This window comes from Pseudophryne corroboree, chromosome 6 (assembly GCF_028390025.1).
Source record: "Pseudophryne corroboree isolate aPseCor3 chromosome 6, aPseCor3.hap2, whole genome shotgun sequence".
NCBI classification, from domain to species: domain Eukaryota; kingdom Metazoa; phylum Chordata; class Amphibia; order Anura; family Myobatrachidae; genus Pseudophryne; species Pseudophryne corroboree.
Window position 1 is genome coordinate 828,389,235 of NC_086449.1, and position 26,527 is coordinate 828,415,761.

General features: G+C 47.5%; 1 protein-coding gene across 8 annotated transcripts in view; it reads right to left on the bottom strand.

Annotated features, from left to right (window-relative positions):
- The window catches only part of CACNA1C (calcium voltage-gated channel subunit alpha1 C), a 510,817-nt gene that overhangs the window by 23,465 nt on the left and 460,825 nt on the right, over positions 1-26,527 (bottom strand). For all 8 annotated transcript variants that reach the window (XM_063929336.1, XM_063929333.1, XM_063929332.1 and 5 more), the window contains 6 exons: positions 23,683-23,810; positions 21,661-21,757; positions 18,934-19,036; positions 18,246-18,347; positions 17,652-17,779; positions 9,763-9,897 (listed from right to left, as the gene is read on the bottom strand). In XM_063929336.1, coding sequence (XP_063785406.1) covers positions 9,763-9,897; positions 17,652-17,779; positions 18,246-18,347; positions 18,934-19,036; positions 21,661-21,757; positions 23,683-23,810 — 693 coding nt within the window. The remainder of the gene's footprint in view (positions 1-9,762; positions 9,898-17,651; positions 17,780-18,245; positions 18,348-18,933; positions 19,037-21,660; positions 21,758-23,682; positions 23,811-26,527) is intronic.

Genomic DNA, 26,527 nt, shown 5'->3' on the forward strand with positions numbered 1-26,527 from the left:
TTACAGGATGAGGTACACAATGTTACAGGATGAGGTACAATATGTTACAGGATGAGGTATACAATGTTACAGGATGAGGTATACAATGTTACAGGATGAGGTATACAATGTTACAGGATGAGATATACAATGTTATAGGATGAATTATATAATGTTATAGGATTATATATACAATGTTATAGGATGAATTATTTAATGTTATAGGATAATATATACAATGTTATAGGATGAAATATATAATGTTACAGGATGAGGTATACAATGTTACAGGATGAGATATACAATGTTACAGGATGAATTATATAATGTTATAGGATTATATATACAATGTTATAGGATTAATTATTTAATGTTATAGGATGATATATACAATGTTATAGGATGAAATATATGTTACAGGATGAGGTATACAATGTTACAGGATGAGATATACAATGTTATAGGATGAGGTATACAATGTTACAGGATGAGGTATACAATGTTCCAGGATGAGATATACAATGTTATAGGATGAATGATATAATGTTATAGGATTATATATACAATGTTATAGGATTAATTATTTAATGTTATAGGATGATATATACAATGTTATAGGATGAAATAATAAGAATTTACTTACCGATAATTCTATTTCTCGGAGTCCGTAGTGGATGCTGGGGTTCCTGAAAGGACCATGGGGAATAGCGGCTCCGCAGGAGACAGGGCACAAAAGTAAAGCTTTCCGATCAGGTGGTGTGCACTGGCTCCTCCCCCTATGACCCTCCTCCAAGCCAGTTAGGTACTGTGCCCGGACGAGCGTACACAATAAGGGAGGAATTTTGAATCCCGGGTAAGACTCATACCAGCCACACCAATCACACCGTACAACTTGTGATCTAAACCCAGTTAACAGTATGATAACAGCGGAGCCTCTGAAAAGATGGCTCACAACAATAATAACCCGATTTTTGTAACTATGTACAAGTATTGCAGATAATCCGCACTTGGGATGGGCGCCCAGCATCCACTACGGACTCCGAGAAATAGAATTATCGGTAAGTAAATTCTTATTTTCTCTATCGTCCTAGTGGATGCTGGGGTTCCTGAAAGGACCATGGGGATTATACCAAAGCTCCCAAACGGGCGGGAGAGTGCGGATGACTCTGCAGCACCGAATGAGAGAACTCCAGGTCCTCCTTAGCCAGGGTATCAAATTTGTAGGATTTTACAAACGTGTTTGCCCCTGACTAAATAACCGCTCGGCAAAGTTGTAAAGCCGAGACCCCTCGGGCAGCCGCCCAAGATGAGCCCACCTTCCTTGTGGAATGGGCATTTACATATTTTGGCTGTGGCAGGCCTGCCACAGAATGTGCAAGCTGAATTGTATTACACATCCAACTAGCAATAGTCTGCTTAAAAGCAAGAGCACCCAGTTTGTTGGGTGCATACAGGATAACAGCAAGTCAGTTTTCCTGACTCCAGCCGTCCTGGAACCTATATTTTCAGGGCCCTGACAACATCTAGCAACTTGGAGTCCTCCAAGTCCCTAGTAGGTGCAAGGCACCACAATAAGCTGGTTCAGGTGAAACACTGACACCACCTTAGGGAGAGAACTGGGGACGAGTCCGCAGCTCTGCCCTGTCCGAATGGACAAACAAATATGGGCTTTTTTGAGAAAAAAACCACCAATTTGACACTCGCCTGGTCCAGGCCAGGGCCAAGAACATGGTCACTTTTCATGTGAGATGCTTCAAATCCACAGATTTGACTGGTTTTAAACCAATGTGATTTGAAGAATCCCAGAACTACGTTGAGATCCCACAGTGCCACTGGAGGCACAAAAGAGGGTTGTATATGCAATACTCCCTTGACAAAGTTCTGGACTTCAGGAACTGAAGCCAATTCTTTCTGGAAGAAAATTGACAGGGCCGAAATTTGAACCTTAATGGACCCCAATTTGAGGCCCATAGACACTCCTGTTTGCAGGAAATGCAGGAATCGACCGAGTTGAAATTTCTTTGTGGGGCCTTCCTGGCCTCACACCACGCAACATATTTTCGCCACATGTGGTGATAATGTTGTGCGGTCACCTCCTTTCTGGCTTTGACCAGGGTAGGAATGACCTCTTCCGGAATGCCTTTTTCCCTTAGGATCCGGCGTTCCACCGCCATGCCAACAAACGCAGCTGCGGTAAGTCTTGGAACAGACATGGTACTTGCTGAAGCAAGTCCCTTCTTAGCGGCAGAGGCCATAAGACCTCTGTAAACATCTCTTGAAGTTCCGGGTACCAAGTCCTTCTTGGCCAATCCGGAGCCATGAGTATAGTTCTTACTCCTCTACGTCTTATAATTCTCAGCACCTTAGGTATGAGAAGCAGAGGAGGGAACACATACACCGACTGGTACACCCACGGTGTTACCAGAACGTCCACAGCTATTGCCTGAGGGTCTCTTGACCTGGCGCAATACCTGTCCCGTTTTTTGTTCAGACGGGACGCCATCATGTCCACCTTTGGTATTTCCCAACGGTTTACAATCATGTGGAAAAAAACTTCCCGATGAAGTTTCCACTCTCCCGGGTGGAGGTCGTGCCTGCTGAGGAAGTCTGCTTCCCAGTTTCCATTCCCGGGATGAAACACTGCTGACAGTGCTATCACATGATTTTCCGCCCAGCGAAAAGTCCTTGCAGTTTTTGCCATTGCCCTCCTGCTTCTTGTGTCGCCCTGTCTGTTTACGTGGGCGACTGCCGTGATGTTTTTCCCACTGGATCAATACCGGCTGACCTTGAAGCAGAGGTCTTGCTAAGCTTAGAGCATTATAAATTTACCCTTAGCTCCAGTATATTTATGTGGAGAAAAGTCTCCAGACTTGATCACACTCCCTGGAAATTTTTTCCTTGTGTGACTGCTCCCCAGCCTCTCGGGCTGGGCTCCGTGGTCACCAGCATCCAATCCTGAATGCCGAATCTGCGGCCCTCTAGAAGATGAGCACTCTATACCACCACAGGAGAGACACCCTTGTCCTTGGATATAGGGTTATCCGCTGATGCATCTGAAGATGCGATCCGGACCATTTGTCCAGCAGATCCCACTGAAAAGTTCTTGCGTGAAATCTGCCGAATGGAATTGCTTCGTAGGAAGCCACCATTTTCTACCAGGACCCTTGTGCAATGATGCACTGTTTTTAGGAGGTTCCTGACTAGCTCGGATAACTCCCTGGCTTTCTCTTTCGGGAGAAACACCTTTTTCTGGACTGTGTCCAGAATCATCCCTAGGCACAGCAGACGTGTCGTCGGGATCAGCTGCGATTTTGGAATATTTAGAATCCACCCGTGCTGTTGTAGCAGTATCCGAGATAGTGCTACTCCTACCTCCAACTGTTCCCTGGACTATGCCCTTATCAGGAGATCGTCCAAGTAAGGGATAATTAAGACGCCTTTTCTTCGAAGAAGAATCATCATTTCGGCCATTACCTTAGTAAAGACCCGGGGTGCCGTGGACAATCCAAACGGCAGCGTCTGAAACTGATAGTGACAGTTCTGCACCACGAACCTGAGGTACCCTTAGTGAGAAGGGCAAATTTGGGACATAGAGGTAAGCATCCCTGATGTCCCGGGACACTATATAGTCCCCTTCTTCCTGTTCGTTATCACTGCTCTGAGTGACTCCATCTTGATTTGAACCTTTGTAAGTGTTCAAAAAAATTTTTAGATTTAGAATAAGTCTCACCTAGCCTTCTGGCTTCAGTACCACAATATAGTGTGGAATAATACCCCTTTTCTTGTAGTAGGAGGGGTAATTTAATTATCACCTGCTGGGAATACAGCTTGTGAATTTTTTCCCATACTGCCTCCTTGTCGGAGGGAGACCTTGGTAAAGCAGACTTCAGGAGCCTGCGAAGGGGAAACGTCTCGACATTCCAATCTGTACCCCTGGGATACTACTTGTAGGATCCAGGGGTCCTGTACGGTCTCAGCGCCATGCTGAGAACTTGTCAGAAGCGGTGGAACGCTTCTGTTCCTGGGAATGGGCTGCCTGCTGCAGTCTTCTTCCCTTTCCTCTATCCCTGGGCAGATATGATCTTATAGGGACGAAAGGACTGAGGCTGAAAAGACGGTGTCTTTTTCTGCAGAGATGTGACTTAGGGTAAAAACGGTGGATTTTCCAGCAGTTGCCGTGGCCACCAGGTCCGATGGACCGACCCCAAATAACTCCTCTTCCTTTATACGGCAATACACCTTTGTGCCGTTTGGAATCTGCATCACCTGACCACTGTCGTGTCCATAACATCTTCTGGCAGTTATGGACATCGCATTTACTCTTGATGCCAGAGTGCAAATATCCCTCTGTGCATCTCGCATATATAGAAATGCATCCTTTAAATGCTCTATAGTCAATAAAATACTGTCCCTGTCAAGGGTATCAATATTTTTAGTCAGGGAATCCGACCAAGCCACCCCAGCTCTGCACATCCAGGCTGAGGCGATCGCTGGTCGCAGTATAACACCAGTATGTGTGTATATACTTTTTATGATATTTTCCAGCCTCCTGTCAGCTGGACCTTGAGGACGGCCCTATCTATAGACGGTACCGCCACTTGTTTTGATAAGCGTGTGAGCGCCTTATCCACCCTAAGGGGTGTTTCCCAACGCGCCCTAACTTCTGGCGGGAAAGGGTATACCGCCCATAATTTTCTATCGGGGGGAACCCACGCATCATCACACTTTTTATTTAATTTATCTGATTCAGGAAAAACTATGGTAGTTTTTTCACATCCCACATAATACCCTCTTTTGTGGTACTTGTAGTATCAGAAATATGTAACACCTCCTTCATTGCCTTTAACGTGTGGCCCTAATAAGGAATACGTTTGTTTATTCACCGTCGACACTGGATTCAGTGTCCCTGTCTGTGTCTGTGTCGACCGACTAAAGTAAACGGGCGTTTTAAAACCCCTGACGGTGTTTTTGAGACGTCTGGACCGGTACTAATTGTTTGTCGGCCGTCTCATGTCGTCAACCGACCTTGCAGCGTGTTGACATTATCACGTAATTCCCTAAATAAGCCATCCATTCCGGTGTCGACTCCCTAGAGAGTGACATCACCATTACAGGCAATTGCTCCGCCTCCTCACCAACATCGTCCTCCTACATGTCGACACACACGTACCGACACACAGCACACACACAGGGAATGCTCTGATAGAGGACAGGACCCACTAGCCCTTTGGAGAGACAGAGGGAGAGTTTGCCAGCACACACCAAAAACGCTATAATTATATAGGGACAACCTTATATAAGTGTTTTCCCTTATAGCATCTTTTTTATATATTTCTAACGCCAAATTAGTGCCCCCTCTCTCTGTTTTAACCCTGTTTCTGTAGTGCAGTGCAGGGGAGAGCCTGGGAGCCTTCCCTCCAGCCTTTCTGTGAGGGAAAATGGCGCTGTGTGCTGAGGAGATAGGCCCCGCCCCTTTTTCGGCGGCCTCGTCTCCCGCTCTTAACGGATTCTGGCAGGGGTTAAATATCTCCATATAGCCTCCGGAGGCTATATGTGAGGTATTTTTAGCCAAAATAGGTTTTCATTTGCCTCCCAGGGCGCCCCCCTCCCAGCGCCCTGCACCCTCAGTGACTGCCGTGTGAAGTGTGCTGAGAGGAAAATGGCGCACAGCTGCAGTGCTGTGCGCTACCTTTAGAAGACTGAGGAGTCTTCTGCCGCCGATTCTGGACCTCTTCTTATTTCAGCATCTGCAAGGGGGCCGGCGGCAAGGCTCCGGTGACCATCCAGGCTGTACCTGTGATCGTCCCTCTGGAGCTGATGTCCACTAGCCAAGAAGCCAATCCATCCTGCACGCAGGTGAGTTCACTTCTTCTCCCCTAAGTCCCTCGTTGCAGTGATCCTGTTGCCAGCAGGACTCACTGTAAAATAAAAAACCTAAGCTAAACTTTTCTAAGCAGCTCTTTAGGAGAGCCACCTAGATTGCACCCTTCTCGGCCGGGCACAAAAATCTAACTGGCTTGGAGGAGGGTCATAGGGGGAGGAGCCAGTGCACACCACCTGATCGGAAAGCTTTACTTTTGTGCCCTGTCTCCTGCGGAGCCGCTATTCCCCATGGTCCTTTCAGGAACCCCAGCATCCACTAGGACGATAGAGAAATATAATGTTACAGGATGAGGCATACAATGTTACAGGATGAGATATACAATGGTATAGGATGAGGTATACAATGTTACAGGATGAGGTATACAATGTTACAGGATGAGATATACAATGTTATAGGATGAATTATATAATGTTATAGGATTATATATACAATGTTATAGGATGAATTATATAATGTTATAGGATGATATATACAATGTTATAGGATGAAATATATAATGTTACAGGATGAGGTATACAATGTTACAGGATGAGATATACAATGTTACAGGATGAGGTATACAATGTTATAGGATGAAATATATAATGTTACAGGATGAGGTATACAATGTTACAGGATGAGATATACAATGTTACAGGATGAGGTATACAATGTTACAGGATGAGATATACAATGTTATAGGATGAGATATACAATATTACAGGATGAGGTATACAATGTTACAGGATGAGATATACAATGTTATAGGATGAGGTATACAATGTTATAGGATGAGGTATACAATGTTACAGGATGAGGTATACAATGTTACAGGATGAGGTATACAATGTTACAGGATGAGGTAAACAATGTTACAGGATGAGATATACAATGTTACAGGATGAGGTATACAATGTTACAGGATGAGGCATACAATGTTACAGGATGAGATATACAATGTTATAGGATGAATTATATAATGTTATAGGATTATATATACAATGTTATAGGATTAATTATTTAATGTTATAGGATAATATATACAATGTTATAGGATGAAATATATAATGTTACAGGATGAGGTATACAATGTTACAGGATGAGATATACAATGTTATAGGATGAGGTAAACAATGTTACAGGATGAGGTATACAATGTTATAGGATGAGGTATACAATGTTACAGGATGAGGTATACAATGTTACAGGATGAGATATACAATGTTATAGGATGAATTATATAATGTTATAGGATTATATATACAATGTTATAGGATTAATTATTTAATGTTATAGGATGATATATACAATGTTATAGGATGAAATATATAATGTTACAGGATGAGGTATACAATGTTACAGGATGAGATATACAATGTTATAGGATGAGGTATACAATGTAACAGGATGAGGTATACAATGTTACAGGATGAGATATACAATGTTATAGGATGAATTATATAATGTTATAGGATTATATATACAATGTTATAGGATGAATTATATAATGTTATAGGATGATATATACAATGTTATAGGATGAAATATATAATGTTACAGGATGAGATATACAATGTTACAGGATGAGATATACAATGTTACAGGATGAGGTATACAATGTTATAGGATGAAATATATAATGTTACAGGATGAGGTATACAATGTTACAGGATGAGATATACAATATTACAGGATGAGGTATACAATGTTACAGGATGAGATATACAATGTTATAGGATGAGGTATACAATGTTATAGGATGAGGTATACAATGTTACAGGATGAGATATACAATGTTATAGGATGAGGTATACAATGTTACAGGATGAGGTATACAATGTTACAGGATGAGGTATACAATGTTACAGGATGAGGTATACAATGTTACAGGATGAGGTAAACAATGTTACAGGATGAGATATAAAATGTTACAGGATGAGATATACAATGTTACAGGATGAGGTATACAATGTTACAGGATGAGGTATACAATGTTATAGGATGAGGTATACAATGTTACAGGATGAGGCATACAATGTTACAGGATGAGGCATACAATGTTACAGGATGAGGTATACAATGTTACAGGATGAGGTATACAATGTTACAGGATGAGGTATACAATGTTACAGGATGAGATATACAATGTTATAGGATGAGGTATACAATGTTATAGGATGAGGTATACAATGTTACAGGATGAGATATACAATGTTATAGGATGAGGTACACAATGTTACAGGATGAGGTATACAATGTTACAGGATGAGGTATACAATGTTACAGGATGAGGTATACAATGTTACAGGAGGAGATATACAATGTTACAGGATGAGGTATACAATGTTACAGGATGAGGTATAGAATGTTACAGGATGAGGTATACAATGTTATAGGATGAGGTATACAATGTTACAGGATGAGGTATACAATGTTACAGGATGAGGCATACAATGTTACAGGATGAGGCATACAATGTTACAGGATGAGGTATACAATGTTACAGGATGAGGTATACAATGTTACAGGATGAGGTATACAATGTTACAGGATGAGGTATACAATGTTATAGGATGAGGTATACAATGTTACAGGAGGAGATATACAATGTTACAGGATGAGGTATACAATGTTATAGGATGAGGTATACAATGTTACAGGATGAGGTATACAATGTTTCAGGAGGAGATATACAATGTTACAGGATGAGGTATACAATGTTATAGGATGAGGTATACAATGTTACAGGATGAGGCATACAATGTTACAGGATGAGGTATACAATGTTACAGGAGGAGATATACAATGTTACAGGATGAGGTATACAATGTTATAGGATGATATATACAATGTTACAGGATGAGGCATACAATGTTACAGGATGAGGTATACAATGTTACAGGAGGAGATATACAATGTTACAGGATGAGGTATACAATGTTATAGGATGAGGCATACAATGTTACAGGATGAGGTATACAATGTTACAGGAGGAGATATACAATGTTACAGGATGAGGTATACAATGTTATAGGATGAGGTATACAATGTTACAGGATGAGGCATACAATGTTCAGGATGAGGTATATAGTTTGCAGTGTGCAGGGTTATTCTCTGCGTGAGCTGTGTATGAAGCAGAACTCTGTGGGGTAAATTAACTAATCTGCTGCTTCTTGGACACTACAAACACCCAAACTATTACATATCGTGTCACTGATTCACATGTCCTGCGTAACATTCTAAGACTCTGCAGCTTGTGCATGTGCTGTGTCACCCGCAGCCCCAGAACACCCCGGTGCAGTCAGTGCCAGCGTTCCCCACACACCCTGATACTGCAGCTTGTGCATGTGCTGTGTCACCCGCAGCCCCAGAACACCCCGGTGCAGTCAGTGCCAGCGTTCCCCACACACCCTGATGCTGCAGCTTGTGCATGTGCTGTGTCACCCGCAGCCCCAGAACACCCCGGTGCAGTCAGTGCCAGCGTTCCCCACACACCCTGATGCTGCAGCTTGTGCATGTGCTGTGTCACCCGCAGCCCCAGAACACCCCGGTGCAGTCAGTGCCAGCGTTCCCCACACACCCTGATACTGCAGCTTGTGCATGTGCTGTGTCACCCGCAGCCCCAGAACACCCCGGTGCAGTCAGTGCCAGCGTTCCCCACACACCCTGATGCTGCAGCTTGTGCATGTGCTGTGTCACCCGCAGCCCCAGAATACCCCGGTGCAGTCAGTGCCAGCGTTCCCCACACACCCTGACGCTGCAGCTTGTGCATGTGCTGTGTCACCCGCAGCCCCAGAACACCCCGGTGCAGTCAGTGCCAGCGTTCCCTACACACCCTGATACTGCAGCCTGTGCATGTGCTGTGTCACCCGCAGCCCCAGAACACCCCGGTGCAGTCAGTGCCAGCGTTCCCTACACACCCTGAAGATGTCATCCTCAGACGCGGCAGACACTGCCTCTTTCATGGCCTTGTCCAGCTCCTCCTCTGCAGTCAGGTCTCCAGATATAGCTCTGCGAATCTCAGGCCCAATGTCATGCAGAGTCCGCAGTCCAGCCTGAGGGGGAACCACAAACATCTGGGCAATATGCCGGGGCCTAGGCTCCCACATATAATGCATCACCAAATACAGTCACATCCCTAACTGGCTGCAGACGCGGGGCCACGCCGGGAATATGTGGCCCCTACAGGTTTCTCACTGATTGTCCATAGATCTGCTTCATATATATATGTAGTACATACTGTGTGTCTATATGCGGTATATACTGTATATGAGAGAATGCAGACATATGTCCAGGGCGGTGTATACAGTAATGTACAAGGCGGTATATACAGGACAGTAATGTGACTCAGATCCAGGGCGGTATACACATGCTGTACCCTGATTGGTAGCAATGCTGCTCATGCGTAGTCAGAATACAGGGCGGTATACACATGCTGTACCCTGATTGGTAGCAGTGCTGCTCATGCGTAGTCAGAATACAGGACGGTATACACATGCTGTACCCTGATTGGTAGCAGTGCTGCTCATGCGTAGTCAGAATACAGGACGGTATACACATGCTGTACCCTGACTGGTAGCAGTGCTGCTCATGCGTAGTCAGAATACAGGACGGTATACACATGCTGTACCCTTATTATTACATTTTATTTATAGGGCGCCACAAGTGGTTGGCAGCGCCGTACATACGGCATACATTAGAACAATACAGGGTAAACACGACATCATATTACAGTAACCGGAACTAAACAGAGCGCAGGTAACAATTATAACCACAAATCTCATTACACAATACAGCTGGGATATAAGGTAAGTGAAGGGGTAACCGGTGTGCTACTAGGGGCGGGCAGCCGTTGGGAGAGATGAATGGCTGTGAGCGAGAGGAGACGCGGATACAGACAGTCGCTGAGTAGGTGAGGGCTGTAGTTGATGTGTGAGAGAAGATGGCTGTGAGACATGAGGAGGAGTCAACAGTGTCACCCAGGCAATGGAGTTGGGGAACAGGGGAGATGACGGTGTTGTCAACAGTGATAGAGATGTTGGGGGGGAGGGTGGAGACTCTGGATGGGGGGAAGATGATGAGTTCAGCTTTGTCCATGCTGAGCTTCAGGGAGCGTTCAGACATCCAGGAGGAGATGACAGAGAGGCAACTGGTTATCTGAGAGAGGACGGAGGGGGACAGAACAGTATAGTCGCATGTCGTCTGCATAGAGGTGGTACTAGAGGCCGAAGAAGCTTACAAGGTTGCCCAGAGAGGAGGTGTACAAGGAGACGAGAAGGGTGCCAAGGACAGAACCCTGGTGGACGCCAACAGGAAGGGTGGGAGGTGGTGAGGTGGAGCTGGAGGCAGACACAGAGGAGTGGATGGTGAGGTAAGAGGTGAACAAGGCAAGGACGGTGCTAGAAAGGCATATCGACTGGAGGGTGCGGACTGCGGAAGAGGAGAGGATGATCCGTGGTGTCAAAGACAGCAGAGAGATCCAGGAGGATGAGCAGAGAAAAGTGACCTGGCTTTGGCCAACAGCAGATCATTGGTGACTTTGACCAGGGCAGTTTCAGTGGAGTGAAGTGGGCGAAAGCCAGATTGGAGAGAATCAAGGATGGAGATGCCAGAGAGGTAGCTGCTGAGATGGATGGAGACAAGCCGCTCAAGTAATTTGGTTGAAGAAGAGAGATGAGGTGATAACTAGAGGGGTCAAGATTGTTTTTTTTACAATAGACGAGATAAGAGCATGTTTGAATGGTAAGTGAAAGATGCCAGTGGTAAGTTGAAGCGGTAAACAAGGTGGGAACAGACAGCGTAGGAGAGGGAGAGGAGGCGAGAAGGGAGGGGGTTCCAGGGGGCAGGTGGAGGGGGAGAGGATAAAATGAGGGAAGGGAAGGAGGACAAGATGGGATGGGGTGGAGGGAAAGGATGGAAGGGACTGCAGAGGGGAGACGGGAGAAGTTTTCGTGTTGGACTGACTCAAAAAGGTGAAGGAGGCAAAGTCAGTGATAGTGAGGGAGGATGGGAGGGGAGAAGCCAAGGAGGGTGTTGAAAGTATCGAAGAGGCGGCGGGGATTGGAGGACTGAGAAAAGATGACTGATTGGAAGAAGGATTGCTTGACAAGGGAGAGGTGGGGCTGAAGGAAGAAAGGTTACACTTGAAATGGAGATTTCCTCCAGAGGCACCCGGCAGTGCGTGAGCATTTTTGCTGGAACTGGGTCAGTTTGGAATGCTAGGGTTGGGGTTTCGAAGGTGGAGTGGGGACAGAGAAGATGGGGACAACAGAATCGAGTGCATAAGTGAGGGTGTAGTTGTAGAAGGAGGCCGCCTGGTGGGGGCATGCCATGGTGGATAGAAGGGAAAGGAGAGTATTGGGGGAGGAGGACAGGACAGCTGGGTCGAGTCTTGAGGTTGCGTCTGGTGATGGAGGACTTGGCGAAGGCAGGAGTGGAGATGAGAGATTGAAGGAAAGTTCAGATAGATCACTCAGGTGAGTGAAGACAAGGTCAAGGGAGTGGCTGGGACAGTGAGTGGAGGTGGTGGTCCATTGAGAAAGGCCAGAGGAAGGGGAAAGGGCAAGAAGATTGGTTAGTAATAGTCCTGGTCATGTATAATTAGAATGCAGGGCAGTATACACATGAGGTACCCTAATTAGGGTACTATGGGGCCGATTCAGCATGAATAGCTGAATTGCGGAAATCGCTATTCAACAATTTCCGCATTTCTGCACACGCCGCTGCGCTCATGTGCGAGGACATAGATTGCTATCACAAGTGATCGCAGTCTAGGTGCCGTTGCAGCATTATTTGGGCGTCGACACGCCGATGGGGGGAAGCGCAGCCTGGACAACGGAGGCGTGCCTGGACTGTTTGCAGGGTGGGCCGCAGAAGTTTAGTGGGGGGTGGAATTGGCATGCGGGGCGGCCTTGGTCTGTGTTGGGTGGCCCCCCGCATGCAAGTGGAAGGAGTTGTAGTTTTGCGATTTTTTGCAAACTACAACTCATGCTGAATCGGGCCCTATGTACAGTCATATACATAATATTATATACATTATGTAGAGGGTGATATATACAGCTATATGCAGGGTGATATATACAGCTATATATGGGATGGTATAACAGTCATACACATGGTGTAATACATAGTTATGTGCAGGATGGTATACAGATTTGTGTCCAGTGTGGTATATATACTGTAGTTATGTGCCAGGTTGTATAGACAGTTAGTAACATAGTAATTGAGGTTGAATAGAGGCAAAATGTCCATCGTGGTTCAACCTGTATTAAGTTGTGTTGATTATAATGTACCTGTTGAAGTAATGTTTTATGACTAGTTAACAACTATAAATCATGTTACACCCGGATTAACAACGTCAATATTTTAAATGTTGTAACCTTGGATATCATTTTTAATCAGAAATTTGTCCAGTCCGTTTTTAAATGCATTTACAGAGTCCGCCATTACCACCTTCCCTGGCAGGGAGTTCCAAATCCTTATTGCCCTAACTTAAGAACCCTTTCCTCCGTTGCGTACGGAATTTCTTCTACTCCAGTCGCAGCGAGTGCCCACGTGTCCTAAACTGTGTTCTTTTAATAAATAATTCCTCTGATAACTCTTTGTGATGTCCCTTTACATATTTGAAGACATTAATAATATCTCCTCCTAGACGCCTCTTTTCCAGTGTATACATGTTCAACCTAGTAAGCCTTTCCTCGTAATTCAGTCCCTCTAGCCCTTTAATCAATTTAGTAGCTCGTCTTTGAACCCTTTCAAGCTCACCGATATCTTTTTTATACAGTGGTGCCCAAAACTGAACACAATATTCCAGGTGCGGACGTACCAATGCTTTATACAGCGGCAGGATTACATCTGAGTCCCTTGTCTCAATTCCCCGTTTTATGCACGCTAGCACCTTACTTGCCTTTACTGCGCTTTGACATTGTGTATGGCTATTAAGACTATTATCAGTGAGTACCCCCAAATCTTTTTCCAATACTCTTACCCCCAGACTTCCCCCATTTAATATGTAGGATGCAAGTTTGTTTTTAGTCCCGGAATGCATAACCTTGGATTTTTCTGTATTGAACCTCATTCTCCAGTTAGGCGCCCAGAGTTCAAGTTTAGATAAATCATTTTGCATAGACTCCACATCTAATTCCGAATTAATTAACCTACACAGTTTAGTATTATCTGCAAAGATTGACGCTGTGCTTTCCAGGCCTATTTCTAGGTCATTGATAAATATGTTGAACAGTAGTGGCCCGAGTACAGACCCTTGTGGTATTCCGCTCACTACTGCTGTCCAGCTTGAGGACTTCCCGTTGACCACTACTCGCTGTACCCTATTATCCAGCCAGTTACTTATCCATGTGCAAACAGTTTTATCTAGGCCAAGCTCATTTAATTTGCTGATCAGTCTCCTGTGAGGCACTGTATCAAAGGCTTTTGCAAAATCTAATTAGACCACATTCACTGCTTTGCCCTGGTAGAGATTATTGCTCACTTGCTCGTAAAAGCTAATTAAGTTAGTTTGACATGATCTGTCCCTCACAAACCCATGCTGGTTCTTGCTAATAATCATACCGGCCTGTAGATACTCCTGTATGCTATCCCTTAGAATTCCTTCCAATATTTTCCCCACTATAGACGTCAAACTAACCGGTCTGTAGTTACCTGGATGATTTTTTGATCCTTTTTAAATAATGGCACTACCTCAGCTATACGCCAATCCTTCGGTACCATGCATGATCTAATTGAACTATTGAAAATCAAGTATAGGGGTCTTGCTAGTTGTGTACTAAGCTCCATAAGAACCCTCCGGTCAAGTTACCTAGAGGGCAGTATATATGGTGGTATATGTGTGTGTGTCTATATGTCTCTATACAGTATATGTGTATGTGCACATGTGCGGTGTGGGAGTGCAGGTTGTAAGGGTGCGGCTTGGGAGTGCAGGGTGTAAGGGTGCGGCGTGGGAGTGCAGGGTGTAAGGGTGCGGCGTGGGTTTGCAGGGTGTAAGGGTGCGGCGTGGGAGTGCAGGGTGTAAGGGTGCGGTGTGAGAGTGCAGCGTGTAAGGGTGCAGTGTGAGAGTGCAGGGTGTAAGGGTGCGGTGTGAGAGTGCAGGGTGTAAGGGTGCGGGGTGTGAGAGTGCATGGTGTAAGGGTGCTATGCGGGAGTGCAGGGTGTAAGGGGCTGGGGTGAGAGTACAGGGTGTAAAGGTGCGGGGTGTGGGAGTGCAGAGTGTAAGGGTGCGGGGTGTGGGAGTGCAGGGTGTAAGAGTGCGGCATGAGAGTGCAGGGTGTAAGGTATGGGAGTGCAGGGTGTAAGAGTGCGTGAGAGTGCAGGGTGCGTGAGAGTGCAGGGTGTAAGGTGTAGGAGTGCAGGGTGTAAGGGTGTGGCATGGGAGTGCAGGGTGTAAAGGTGTGGTGTGGAAGTGCAGGGTGTAAGGGTGCGGCGTGAAAGTGCAGGGTGTAAGGTGTGGGTGTGCTGGGTGTAAGAGTGCGGCGTGAGAGTGCAGAGTGTAAGGTGTGGGAGTGCAGGGTGTAAGGGTGTGGCGTGAGAGTGCAGGGTATAAGGTGTGGGAGTGCAGGGTGTAAGGTGTGGGAGTGCAGGGTGCGGCGTGAGAGTGCAGGGTGTAAGGTGTGAGCATACAGGGTGTAAGGTCTTGGCGTGAGAGTGCAGGGTGTAAGGTGTGAGCATACAGGGTGTAAGGTCTTGGCGTGAGAGTGCAGGGTGTAAGGTGTGGGAATGCAGGGTGTAAGAGTGCGGCGTGAGAGTACAGGGTGTAAGGTGTGGGAATGCAGGGTGTCAGAGTATGGCGTGAGAGTGCAGGGTGTAAGGTGTGGGAGTGCAGGGTGCAAGGGTGCGGCGTGAGAGTGCAAGGTGTAAAGGTGCGGTGTGGGAGTGCAGGGTGTAGGAGTGTGGTGTGGGAGTGCAGGGTGTAGGAGTGCGGTGTGGGAGTGCAGGGTGTAAGAGTGCGGCATGAGAGTGCAGGGTGTAAGGTGTGAGCGTACAGGGTGTAAGGTCACGGCGTGAGAGTGCAGGGTGTAAGGTGTGGGGGTGCAGGGTGTAAGGTGTGGGAGTGCTGGGTGTAAGGGTGCAGCGTGAGAGTGCAGGGTGTAAAGATGCGGTGTGGGAGTGCAGGGTGTAAGAGGGCGGCATGAGAGTGCAGGGTGTAAGGTGTGAGCGTACAGGGTGTAAAGTGTGGGAGTGCAGGGTGTAAGAGTGCGACTTGAGTGTGCAGGGTGTAAGGTGTGGGAGTGCAGGGTGTAAGAGTGCGGTGAGAGAGTGCAGAGTGTAGGAGTGCGGTGTGGGAGTGCAGGGTGTAAGAGGGCGGCATGAGAGTGCAGGGTGTAAGGTGTGAGCGTACAGGGTGTAAAGTGTGGGAGTGCAGGGTGTAAGAGTGCGACTTGAGTGTGCAGGGTGTAAGGTGTGGGAGTGCAGGGTGTAAGAGTGCGGTGAGAGATTGCAGGGTGTAGGAGTGCGGTGTGGGAGTGCAGGGTGCAAGGTGTGGGAGTGCAGGGTGTAAAAGTGCGGTGTGAAATTGCAGGGTGTAAAGTGTGGGAATGCAGGGTGTAAGAGTGCGGCGTGAGAGTGCAGGGTGTAAGGTGTGGGAGTGCAGGGTGTAAGAGTGCGGCTTGAGTGCAGGGTGTAAGGTGTGGGAATGCAGAGTGTAAGAGTGCGGCGTGGGAGTGCAGGGTGTAAGGTGTGGGAGTGCAGGGTGTAAGGGTGCGGTGTGAGAGTGCAGGGTGTAAGGTGTGGGAGTGCAGGGTGTAAGAGTGTGGCTTGAGTGCAGGGTGTAAGGGTGCGGTGTGAGAATGCAGGGTGTAAGGTGTGGAAATGCAGAGTGTAAGAGTGCGGCGTGAGAGTGCAGGGTGTAAGGTGTGGGAGTGCAGGGTGTAAGGTGTGGAAATGCAGAGTGTAAGAGTGCGGCGTGGGAGTGCAGGGTGTAAGGTGTGGGAGTGCAGGGTGTAAGGGTGCGGTGTGGGAGTGCAGGGTGTAAGGGCGTGGGAGTGCAGGGTGTAAGGGCGTGGGAGTGCAGGGTGTAAAGGTGCGGTGTGTGAGAGTGCAGGGTGTAGGAGTGCGGTGTGGGAGTGCAGGGTGTAAGGGTGCGGTGTGGGAGTGCAGGGTGTAAGGGTGTGGGAGTGCAGGGTGTAAAGTTGCGGTGTGTGAGAGTGCAGGGTGTAAGGGTGCGGTGTGGGAGTGCAGGGTGTAAGGGTGCAGGGCGTGGGAGGGCAGGGTGTAAGGGTGCAGCGTGAGAGTGCAGGGTGTAAAGGTGCTGCGTGGGAGTGCAGGGTGTAAGGGTGTGGGAGTGCAGGGTGTAAGGGTGCGGGAGTGCAGGGTGTAAAGGTGTGGGAGTGCAGGGTGTAAGGGTGCGGGGTGTGGGAATGCAGGGTGTAAAGGTGTGGGGTGTGGGAATGCAGGGTGTAAGGGTGCGGGGCGTGGGAATGCAGGGTGTAAAGGTGCGGGGTGTGGGAGTGGAGGGTGTAAGGGTGCGGGGCGTGGGAATGCAGGGTGTAAGGGTGCGGTGATTTGCAGCTGGCTGGTGAATTGTTGCAGACGTAGGCTCCTGCCTGCCTCCCGCTCTGGATACGGCCCTGGGATCACAACTGGCTACTCATGTATATCTGCGCTGTATAGAATTGTGCAGCATTTACAGTAATACACGGAGGCAGAACTCACATTAATCCTCCCCGGCTGTACGTGGGCACCACACCCGCGAGGGCTGCCGCCGGCACATGATGCTGTAGAGCAGGAAGGAGCGATTGCCCCATGTAACAGACATACCTGGTATAGCTACAGGACAGACAGGTGTAACGACAGGTACCTGCAGCGAAAGGGTGTTGCGCTGGGAAGGTTTTCCCACTAGACCTTGCTCTTTGCGCTTCTTGAATTTCCGAAAATATTCCTGAATGAGGAAGGTGGCGTAGAACTTTCCCACGGTCACCTCGTCATCTGGGGTCAGAGAAAAAGAGATTTCCAGCAATGGGTGACACAATCAAGAGGAGTAAGTCAACCAACACAAGTGCCTCCCCTGCACACACTCATCCGTTCCGGTACAGCACCACACACACCTGTCCTTACATGGGGCTACTGGAACTCGTATGTTATAGCAGTGCGACAAGGACGCTAATCTGAGGCAAGAGACAGCGGAACAATCTTTATTTATTACCATTTATAAAGATATAGCGCCAGCACATACCGGGGCTTGCTACACTGTATTATCAGAAGCAGCCTCCTGTATTACAGGTTCAGCTGTTCCTCTATATACTGACATTTGTATTGCGTCACAATGCGTCACATGCGGCTACTACGTCAGAAGTGGATTATTTTATTTCTGTCACTTTCCGTCTTATTCCTTATGCATAAGAGACTGAGGGGACTCCCTGACCTGTACGTTAGTCAGGACTATCTCACTTACCGCCAGCAGGGGGCACCACCTGGTCCAGGAGTTTCATGCTGGTTCTTTTCCAGATCTTCTTAATAATGGCCCTGAGCTCTTCGTTGGCCTGTTCCAGATTACCTGGGTGATCGGAGTAAAACAGACGGGGGTGGCGGGTTGTTAGAGAGACAGGGAGAGCTAGCTGAGACTGTCGCTAACAGATACGGACACATCGGAGAGACAGGGTGGCATCAGACATGGGGAGTCTCTGGAAGGACAAATGGCTGCTGTAACATTATACAACATGGCGGACTGGTGAGTGCAAGCTCCGCGGAACAGTGTTATCAGTATACCCTCCCAAACCGCAAAACTTACATGAGAAGACTAAAGGGGGGGGGGGGGGTATGTATCAAGACTTGGGAGCAGATCTACTAAGCTGTGGAGAGAGATAACCCACCAGCCAATCAGCTCTTAGCTGCCATTTTTCAAACACAGCCTGTAACATGTCAGCTAGGAGCTGATTGGCTGGTACTTTAACTCCATGATTTGATACATTTTCCCTTTACCCAGAGCAACATGCTCAGATTCTGTCTTGTCCATCCGCTTGGTTGCTATGGGTTACAGCACCAGGAATCTGCAGACCTGTCCTGAAGCAGTGCCCGGTCAGTAGGCCCCAGTATATAATCCATGTACGCAGGTTATGGACAACACAATAGGACATAATTACCATCAGTTTTAATGCATAGAGAGGTCCGAACCAAAGCGAAGAGAGTAGCGTTAAACATGACCGTTCCGTCGCTGTTCAGAGGCATATTCATGGCGACTAAGCGCTGCACGGAAGAGAGAGAGAGAGAGAGAGAGAGAGAGAGAGAATCAGCTCCGATAGGGCCACATTTCTATATCCTGCTCATTTAACAAATTTCAAAGGGGATTTTATTATGTATTTAACCTCTTAGTTATTTACAGAGGAACCGCCATTACTCTTACATATTGCATTGCTAGTTGTGTACAGCCACGATTTCCGCTGCGGCGCCGTTGCAGCCGGGATGATTTAAAGTTGCCTTCGGTTCTGTCATTTGCACACTGCCCCGTTGTAATCCCAGTGTCCCCTGCGTTAGCAAAGCGCGGCCGGTGTAAGATTGGCCTCTGGGGAGTTATCAGCATCAATGACCAGAGCGGAATCCGCTTATCTTAGCGGCTCTTATGCTCTGCCGGTGGGTAGTAATAATATTCACATATATAGATATAACCTGAAGATACTGGAATTGATTTGTGCATGCGGGGGAAATATTTTCTCAGAGCAGCCTCAAAAGTTACAGAACTCCGCAATCTGCCCTCTTAGCAACGCTCGTGTTGTCGTACAATGAGGACAGTGCACCATGGGGGTCATTCCGAGTTGATCGCTCGTTAGCAGTTTTTAGCAGCCGTGCAAACGCATAGTCGCCGCCCACCGGGGAGTGTAATTTCGCTTTGCAGAAGTGCGAACGCTTGTGCAGCAGAGCGGCTACAAAATCATTTTGTGCAAAACAAGACCAGCCCTGAAGTTACTCTTCATGTGCCCAGCAAACGCCCAGCCACGCCTGCGTTTTCCCCGACACGCCTGCGTTTTTCTAAGCACTCCCTGAAAACGGTCAGTTGACACCCAGAAACGCCCCCTTCATGTCAGTCTTCCTGCGTTCGGCCGTGCGACTGAGATCTTCGTAAGACTGTGCAAACCCACGATGCTCATTGTACTCGTACGACGCGCCTGCGCATTGCGGTGCATACGCATGCGCAGAAGTGGCGATTTTTAGCCTGATCGCTGCGCTGCGAATAACGGCAGCTAGCGATCAACTCGGAATGACCCCCCATATCTACCTAACCCGTATACAGTAATTATCAGGCATCTTCTTAATTAAAGGCGGCAGATTACTGCTCTCTGCATGCGTCATCGACATTAATAAGCACAAGTCTGATCTGGGCCTGATCAGCGAGCAGCCGGGGTAGCGGGAGGATCAGGGGGGTCTGTCGGAGCGGCAGGACGGGCTCGTGTAAGCACCGCTTCCCTGACAATAAACTTTTTGAAGAAAAGAAGCTGATAACAGAGGAAAACAGCTCCCACCACGTTTCGCAAACACCGGCCAAGGCTGCGAACAATGGTGGTCATTCCGAGTTGTTCGCTCGCTAGCTGCTTTTAGCAGCATTGCACACGCTAGGCCGCCGCCCTCTGGGAGTGTATCTTCGCTTAGCAGAATTGCTACTAAAAATTTTCAAGCAGTTTCTGAGCAGCTCCGGACCTACTCCTAGACTGTGATCAGCTCAGTCCGTTTAGTTCCTGGTTTGACGTCACAAACACGCCCTGCGTTCGGCCAGCCACCTCCCCCCCCCCCCCGTTTCTCCAGACAATCCTGCGTGTTTGCCTGGCACGTTTTTTAGCACACTCCCTGAAAATGCTCAGTTACCACCCAGAAACGCCCCTTTCCTGTCAATCAATCACCGATCAGCAGTGCGACTGAAAAGCGCCGCACGAACAACAGCAAAACTGCTAAGTTTTTAGTTAAATAGCTAAGCGCATGCACGCTGTGTACCATGCGCATTTAGCAACAAATCGCAGCATAGCGAAAATCGGAAATGAGCGAACAACTCGGAATGACCACCAATATACTAGGCACGGGGAGACCTGGGCTTTACACAGACAATGTCACCAGGAAATGGAAAAAGCTATAACCTTCACGGTACGAAGGTGAATGAATGGCAGTTAGTGTTACTTCCTGGTGCACGGCAGTGAGTGTTACTTCCCGGTGCACGGCAGTGAGTGTTACTTACTGGTGCACGGCAGTGAGTGTTACTTCCTGGTGCACGGCAGTGAGTGTTACTCCCTGGTGCACGGCAGTGAGTGTTACTTCCCGGTGCACAGCAGTGAGTGTTACTTCCCGGGTGCACATGAGTGTTACTTCCTGGTGCACGGCAGTGAGTGTTACTTCCTGGTGCACGGCAGTGAGTGTTGCTTCCTGGTGCACGGCAGTGAGTGTTACTCCCTGGTGCACGGCAGTGAGTGTTACTTCCCGGTGCACAGCAGTGAGTGTTACTTCCTGGTGCACGGCAGTGAGTGTTGCTTCCTGGTGCACGGCAGTGAGTGTTGCTTCCTGGTGCACGGCAGTGAGTGTTGCTTCCTGGTGCACGGCAGTGAGTGTTACTCCCTGGTGCACGGCAGTGAGTGTTACTTCCTGGTGCATGGCAGTAAATGTTGCTTGCCGGTACACAGCAGCGAATGTTGCTTGCCGGTACACAGCAGTGAATGTTACTTCCTGGTGTACGGCAGTGAAAGTCACTCCCTGGTGCACGGCAGTGAGTGTTACTTCCCGGTGAACGGCAGTGAGTGTTACTTCCTGGTGCACGGCAGTGAGTGTTACTTCCTGGTGCAAGGCGCATGGAAATCCTACAGTACAGCGCCTGCCGCCGGGTATTTACTTACCTTACATGCCACCCGGTGCGGGCACAGCTTTCCAAAGCCCAGGGGGGGCTGGATCCGCCTCAGCAGGGTCACCACATCCAGGTGCTTTATTCGACCCCTAGGGAGACAGACACCAGGGGGCGTTACAGAGCTGACCACAGCTAGACACATACCCTTAAGTTATTGCTATGGGGCTCCCAAACTCCTGCTTCTACCGTTGGGTATAACACGATGCGGCTTATGCGGAGATAATCACAATTCGGCCACAATTACACCCGCATTGCCTGCACAGAACCAGACGTGGCTATCTGCCCATATGTCATTATACACATCTAAGTCACTGCACCGCGCCTGCCTGTACGTTTGGTTCCATAGTCATTATTATCAGTGCGTATGTTAAATAGGGACACCTAGCGCAGGGAAGGGGTGTGGCCACACAATAGTAGCACAAATTCAAATTACGCCACACAGTCGTGCAACCTTATTTCTATTATACCGCACAATAGTGTCCCTTATTCACGTTACATTGCAAAGTAGTGCACCTTATATTTTGGCACACAGTACAGCCCTTTTTTATGCCACACAATACTACCCCATATAAACAGTATGCCACACAGTAGTACCTCTTATACACAGTATGCCACACAGTACAGACCCTAATTATGCCACACAGTAATACCCCTTATACACAGTATGCCACTCAGTACAGCCCTTTAATATGCCACACAATAGTACTCCATATAAACAGTATGCCACACAGTATAGACCCTTATTATGGCACACAGAAATACCCCTTATACACAGAATGCCACACATTACAGCCCCTTAATATGCCACACAATAGTACCCCATATATAGTATGCCACACAATACAGCCCCTTATTATGGCACACAGTAGTACCCCTTATACACATTATGCCACACAGTACAGCCCCTTATTATGCCACACAGTAGTACCCCTTATACACAGTATGCCACATAGTACAGCCCCTTATTATGCCACACAGTAGTACCACTTATACACAGTATGCCACACAGTACAAACCCTTATTATGCCACACAGTAGTACCACTTATACACAGTATGCTACACAGTATAGCCCTTATTATGCAACACAGTACAGCCCCTTACACAGTATGCCACACAGTACAGTCCCTTATTATGCCACACAGTAGTACCCCTTATACACATTATGCCACACAGTACAGCCCCTTATTATGCCACACAGTAGTACAACGTATACACAGTATGCCACACAGTACAACCCCTTATTATGCCACACAGTAATACCCCTTATACATAGTATGCCACACAGTACAGCCCCTTATTATGCCACACAGTAATACCCCTTATACACAGTTTGCCACACAGTACAGTCCCTTATTATGCCACACAGTGGTACCCCTTATACACAGTATGCCACACAGTACAACCCCTTATTATGCCACACAGTAATACCCCTTATACACAGTATGCCACACAGTACAGCCCCTTATTATGCCACACAGTAATACCCCTTATACACAGTTTGCCACACAGTAGTCCCTTATTATGCCACACAGTAGTACCCCTTATACACAGTATGCCACACAGTACAGCCCCTTATTATGCCACACAATAGAACCCTATATACACAGTATGCCACATAGTAGTACACGAAATGTCCTCTCTCTACAGAACACCATGAAAGGAGGCCACAAACCACCCTACTTACAGCCCTATGTCATCCATAGCTTACAGAGTAATGCTTAGTCATGGGGCAGAGTCACACTGCCATCTAGTGACTGTAAGAAAAACTTTATTTCTATTCATTCTATGTTTCTGTTACTGTGACTGAGAAACAAAACGCTTCTCCTGCTGTACACGGGTTACAGTAAAATGTAAGTCAGGTCCCATAGAGGGACAATAATGACACAGATATGAATAGTAAATCAGTCTTTGCATTTCATCCATTTAGTTATTGTAATGAGGAAAAATAGATTATAATGTGAGGAGAATAGGACCCTCCTGCCATATATCGTGGCTTCTATGTCAAAGTCTTACTTGGCCTCTGGATCATACTCTGCCCAAATCCGTTTGAATTCATCCAAATGATGAGGGCCCAATATGGACCAATCCCGCGTCAGATAGTCAAAATTATCCATAATGACCGCGACAAACAGATTGATGATCTGAAGAGAGGAAAATGAGAGAAATGTAAATGTAATAAACAAGCTTCAGCACATGGGGTCCTGTGTATGGGCTGAGGACAGGAGCGACTCTAAAGCTGGGTACACACTGAAGGAGCAACTCTAAAGCTGGGTACACACTGAAGCAACGGGCATTCGTTTCAACATCGTTCTTCATTGTTCACCAGTTTGTGTATGCCGCAATTACAATTTCTGTCTACAGTGTTCCTAGGACAGCTGGTGATTTGGGACTGAGGGTGATCTGACCTGGGGCGTTAAAGCTGCCCTTTGCACTTCTATGGTATCCGGAACCTCCAGTGCAGCCTTGAGACCATCTTAGGAGAGTAACTGACTAGCAGTAACGACAGCCCCCCGTCTTCCCACGTGCAGTGGCTATATACTTGTTTTATTTGTATAGATTGTGAGTTTCTTGTGTAAAATAAATCCTTTGTCCCCTTTAAAGTGGATCTGCACCATGATCTTTTTTCTTTGTTTGAGATAAGGAAATTGAGTCACAGAACCAAAGTGCATATGAATTACGGGACTTTTGGAACACAGAAAATAAAAATTTACTTACCGATAATTCTATTTCTCGTAGTCCGTAGTGGATGCTGGGAACTCCGTAAGGACCATGGGGAATAGCGGCTCCGCAGGAGACTGGGCACAAAAAGAAAGCTTTAGGACTACCTGGTGTGCACTGGCTCCTCCCCCTATGACCCTCCTCCAAGCCTCAGTTAGGATACTGTGCCCGGACGAGCGTACACAATAAGGAAGGATTTTGAATCCCGGGTAAGACTCATACCAGCCACACCAATCACACCGTACAACCTGTGATCTGAACCCAGTTAACAGCATGATAACAAAGGAGCCTCTGAATAGATGGCTCACAACAAGAACCCGATTAGTTAACAATAACTATGTACAAGTATTGCAGACAATCCGCACTTGGGATGGGCGCCCAGCATCCACTACGGACTACGAGAAATAGAATTATCGGTAAGTAAATTCTTTATTTTCTCTGACGTCCTAGTGGATGCTGGGAACTCCGTAAGGACCATGGGGATTATACCAAAGCTCCCAAACGGGCGGAGAGTGCGGATGACTCTGCAGCACCGAATGAGAGAACTCCAGGTCCTCCTCAGCCAGGGTATCAAATTCATAGAATTTTGCAAACGTGTTTGCCCCTGACCAAGTAGCTGCTCGGCAAAGTTGTAAAGCCGAGACCCCTCGGGCAGCCGCCCAAGATGAGCCCCCTTCCTTGTGGAATGGGCTTTTATTGATTTAGGCTGCGGTAATCCTACCGCAGAATGCGCCAGCTGAATAGTGCTACGAATCCAGCGCGCAATAGACTGCTTAGAAGCAGGAGCACCCAGCTTGTTGGGTGCCATCAGGATAAACAGCGAGTCAGTTTTCCTGACTCCAGCCGTCCTGGAAAAATAAATTTTCAGGGCCCTGACTACGTCCAGCAACTTGGAATCCTCCAAGTCCCTAGTAGCCGCAGGCACCACAATAGGTTGGTTCAAGTGAAAAGCTGAAACCACCTTAGGGAGAAACTGAGGACGAGTCCTCAACTCTGCCCTATCCATATAGAAAATCAGATAAGGGCTTTTACATGACAAAGCCGCCAATTCTGACACACGCCTGGCCAAGGCCAAGGCCAACCGCATGACCACTTTCCACGCGAGATACTTTAGCTCCATGGTTTTAAGTGGCTCAACCAATGCGACTTTAGGAAATCCAACACCACGTTGAGATCCAAAAAGTGCCACAGGAGGCACAAAAGAAGGCAGAATATGTAGTACTCCTTTAACCAAATTCTGAACTTCAGGCAGTGAAGACAGTTCTTTCTGGAAGAAAATCGACAGAGCCGAAATCTGGACCTTGATGGACCCCAATTTGAGGCCCAAACGTCACCCCTGCTTGCAGGAAGTGCAGGAATCGACATAGTTGAAATTCCTCCGTCGGGGCCTTCATGGCCTCCCACCAAGCAACAAATTTTCGCCAAACGCGGCGATAATGTCTTGCGGTGACATCCTTCCTGGCTATGATCAGGGTAGAGATGACTTCCTTCGGAATATCCTTTTCCTTTAGGATCCGATGTTTTACCGCCATGCCGTCAAACGCAGCCGCGGTAAGTCTTGGAACAGACAGGGTCCCTGCTGTAGCAGGTCTTGTCTGAGCGGCAGAGGCCATGGGTCCTCTGCCAGCATCTCTTGAAGTTCCGGGTACCAAGCTCTTCATGGCCAATCCGGAACCACGAGTATGGTTTTCACTCCTCGCCTTCTTATTATTCTCAGTACCTTGGGTATGAGAGGTAAAGGAGGAGACACATAAACCGACTGGTACACCCACGGTGTCACTAGAGCGTCCCCAGCGATCGCCTGAGGGTCCCTTGACCTGGCGCAATATCTTTTCAACTTCTTGTTGAGGCGGGACGCCATCATGTCCACCTGTGGTCATCCTCAACGGTTTACCCGCATTTGGAAAACTTCTGGATGAAGTCCCCATTCTCCTGGGTGTAAGTCGCCCATCGGAGAATCCTTGTGGCTTCTGCCATCGCCATCCTGCTTCTTGTGCCGCCCTGTCTGTTTACATGGGCGACCGCCGTGATGTCGTCTGATTGGATCAGTACCGGCTGGTTCTGAAGCAGGGGCCTTGCTTGGCTTAGGGCATTGTAAATGGCCCTTAGCTGCAGAATATTTATGTGAAGCAAAATCTCC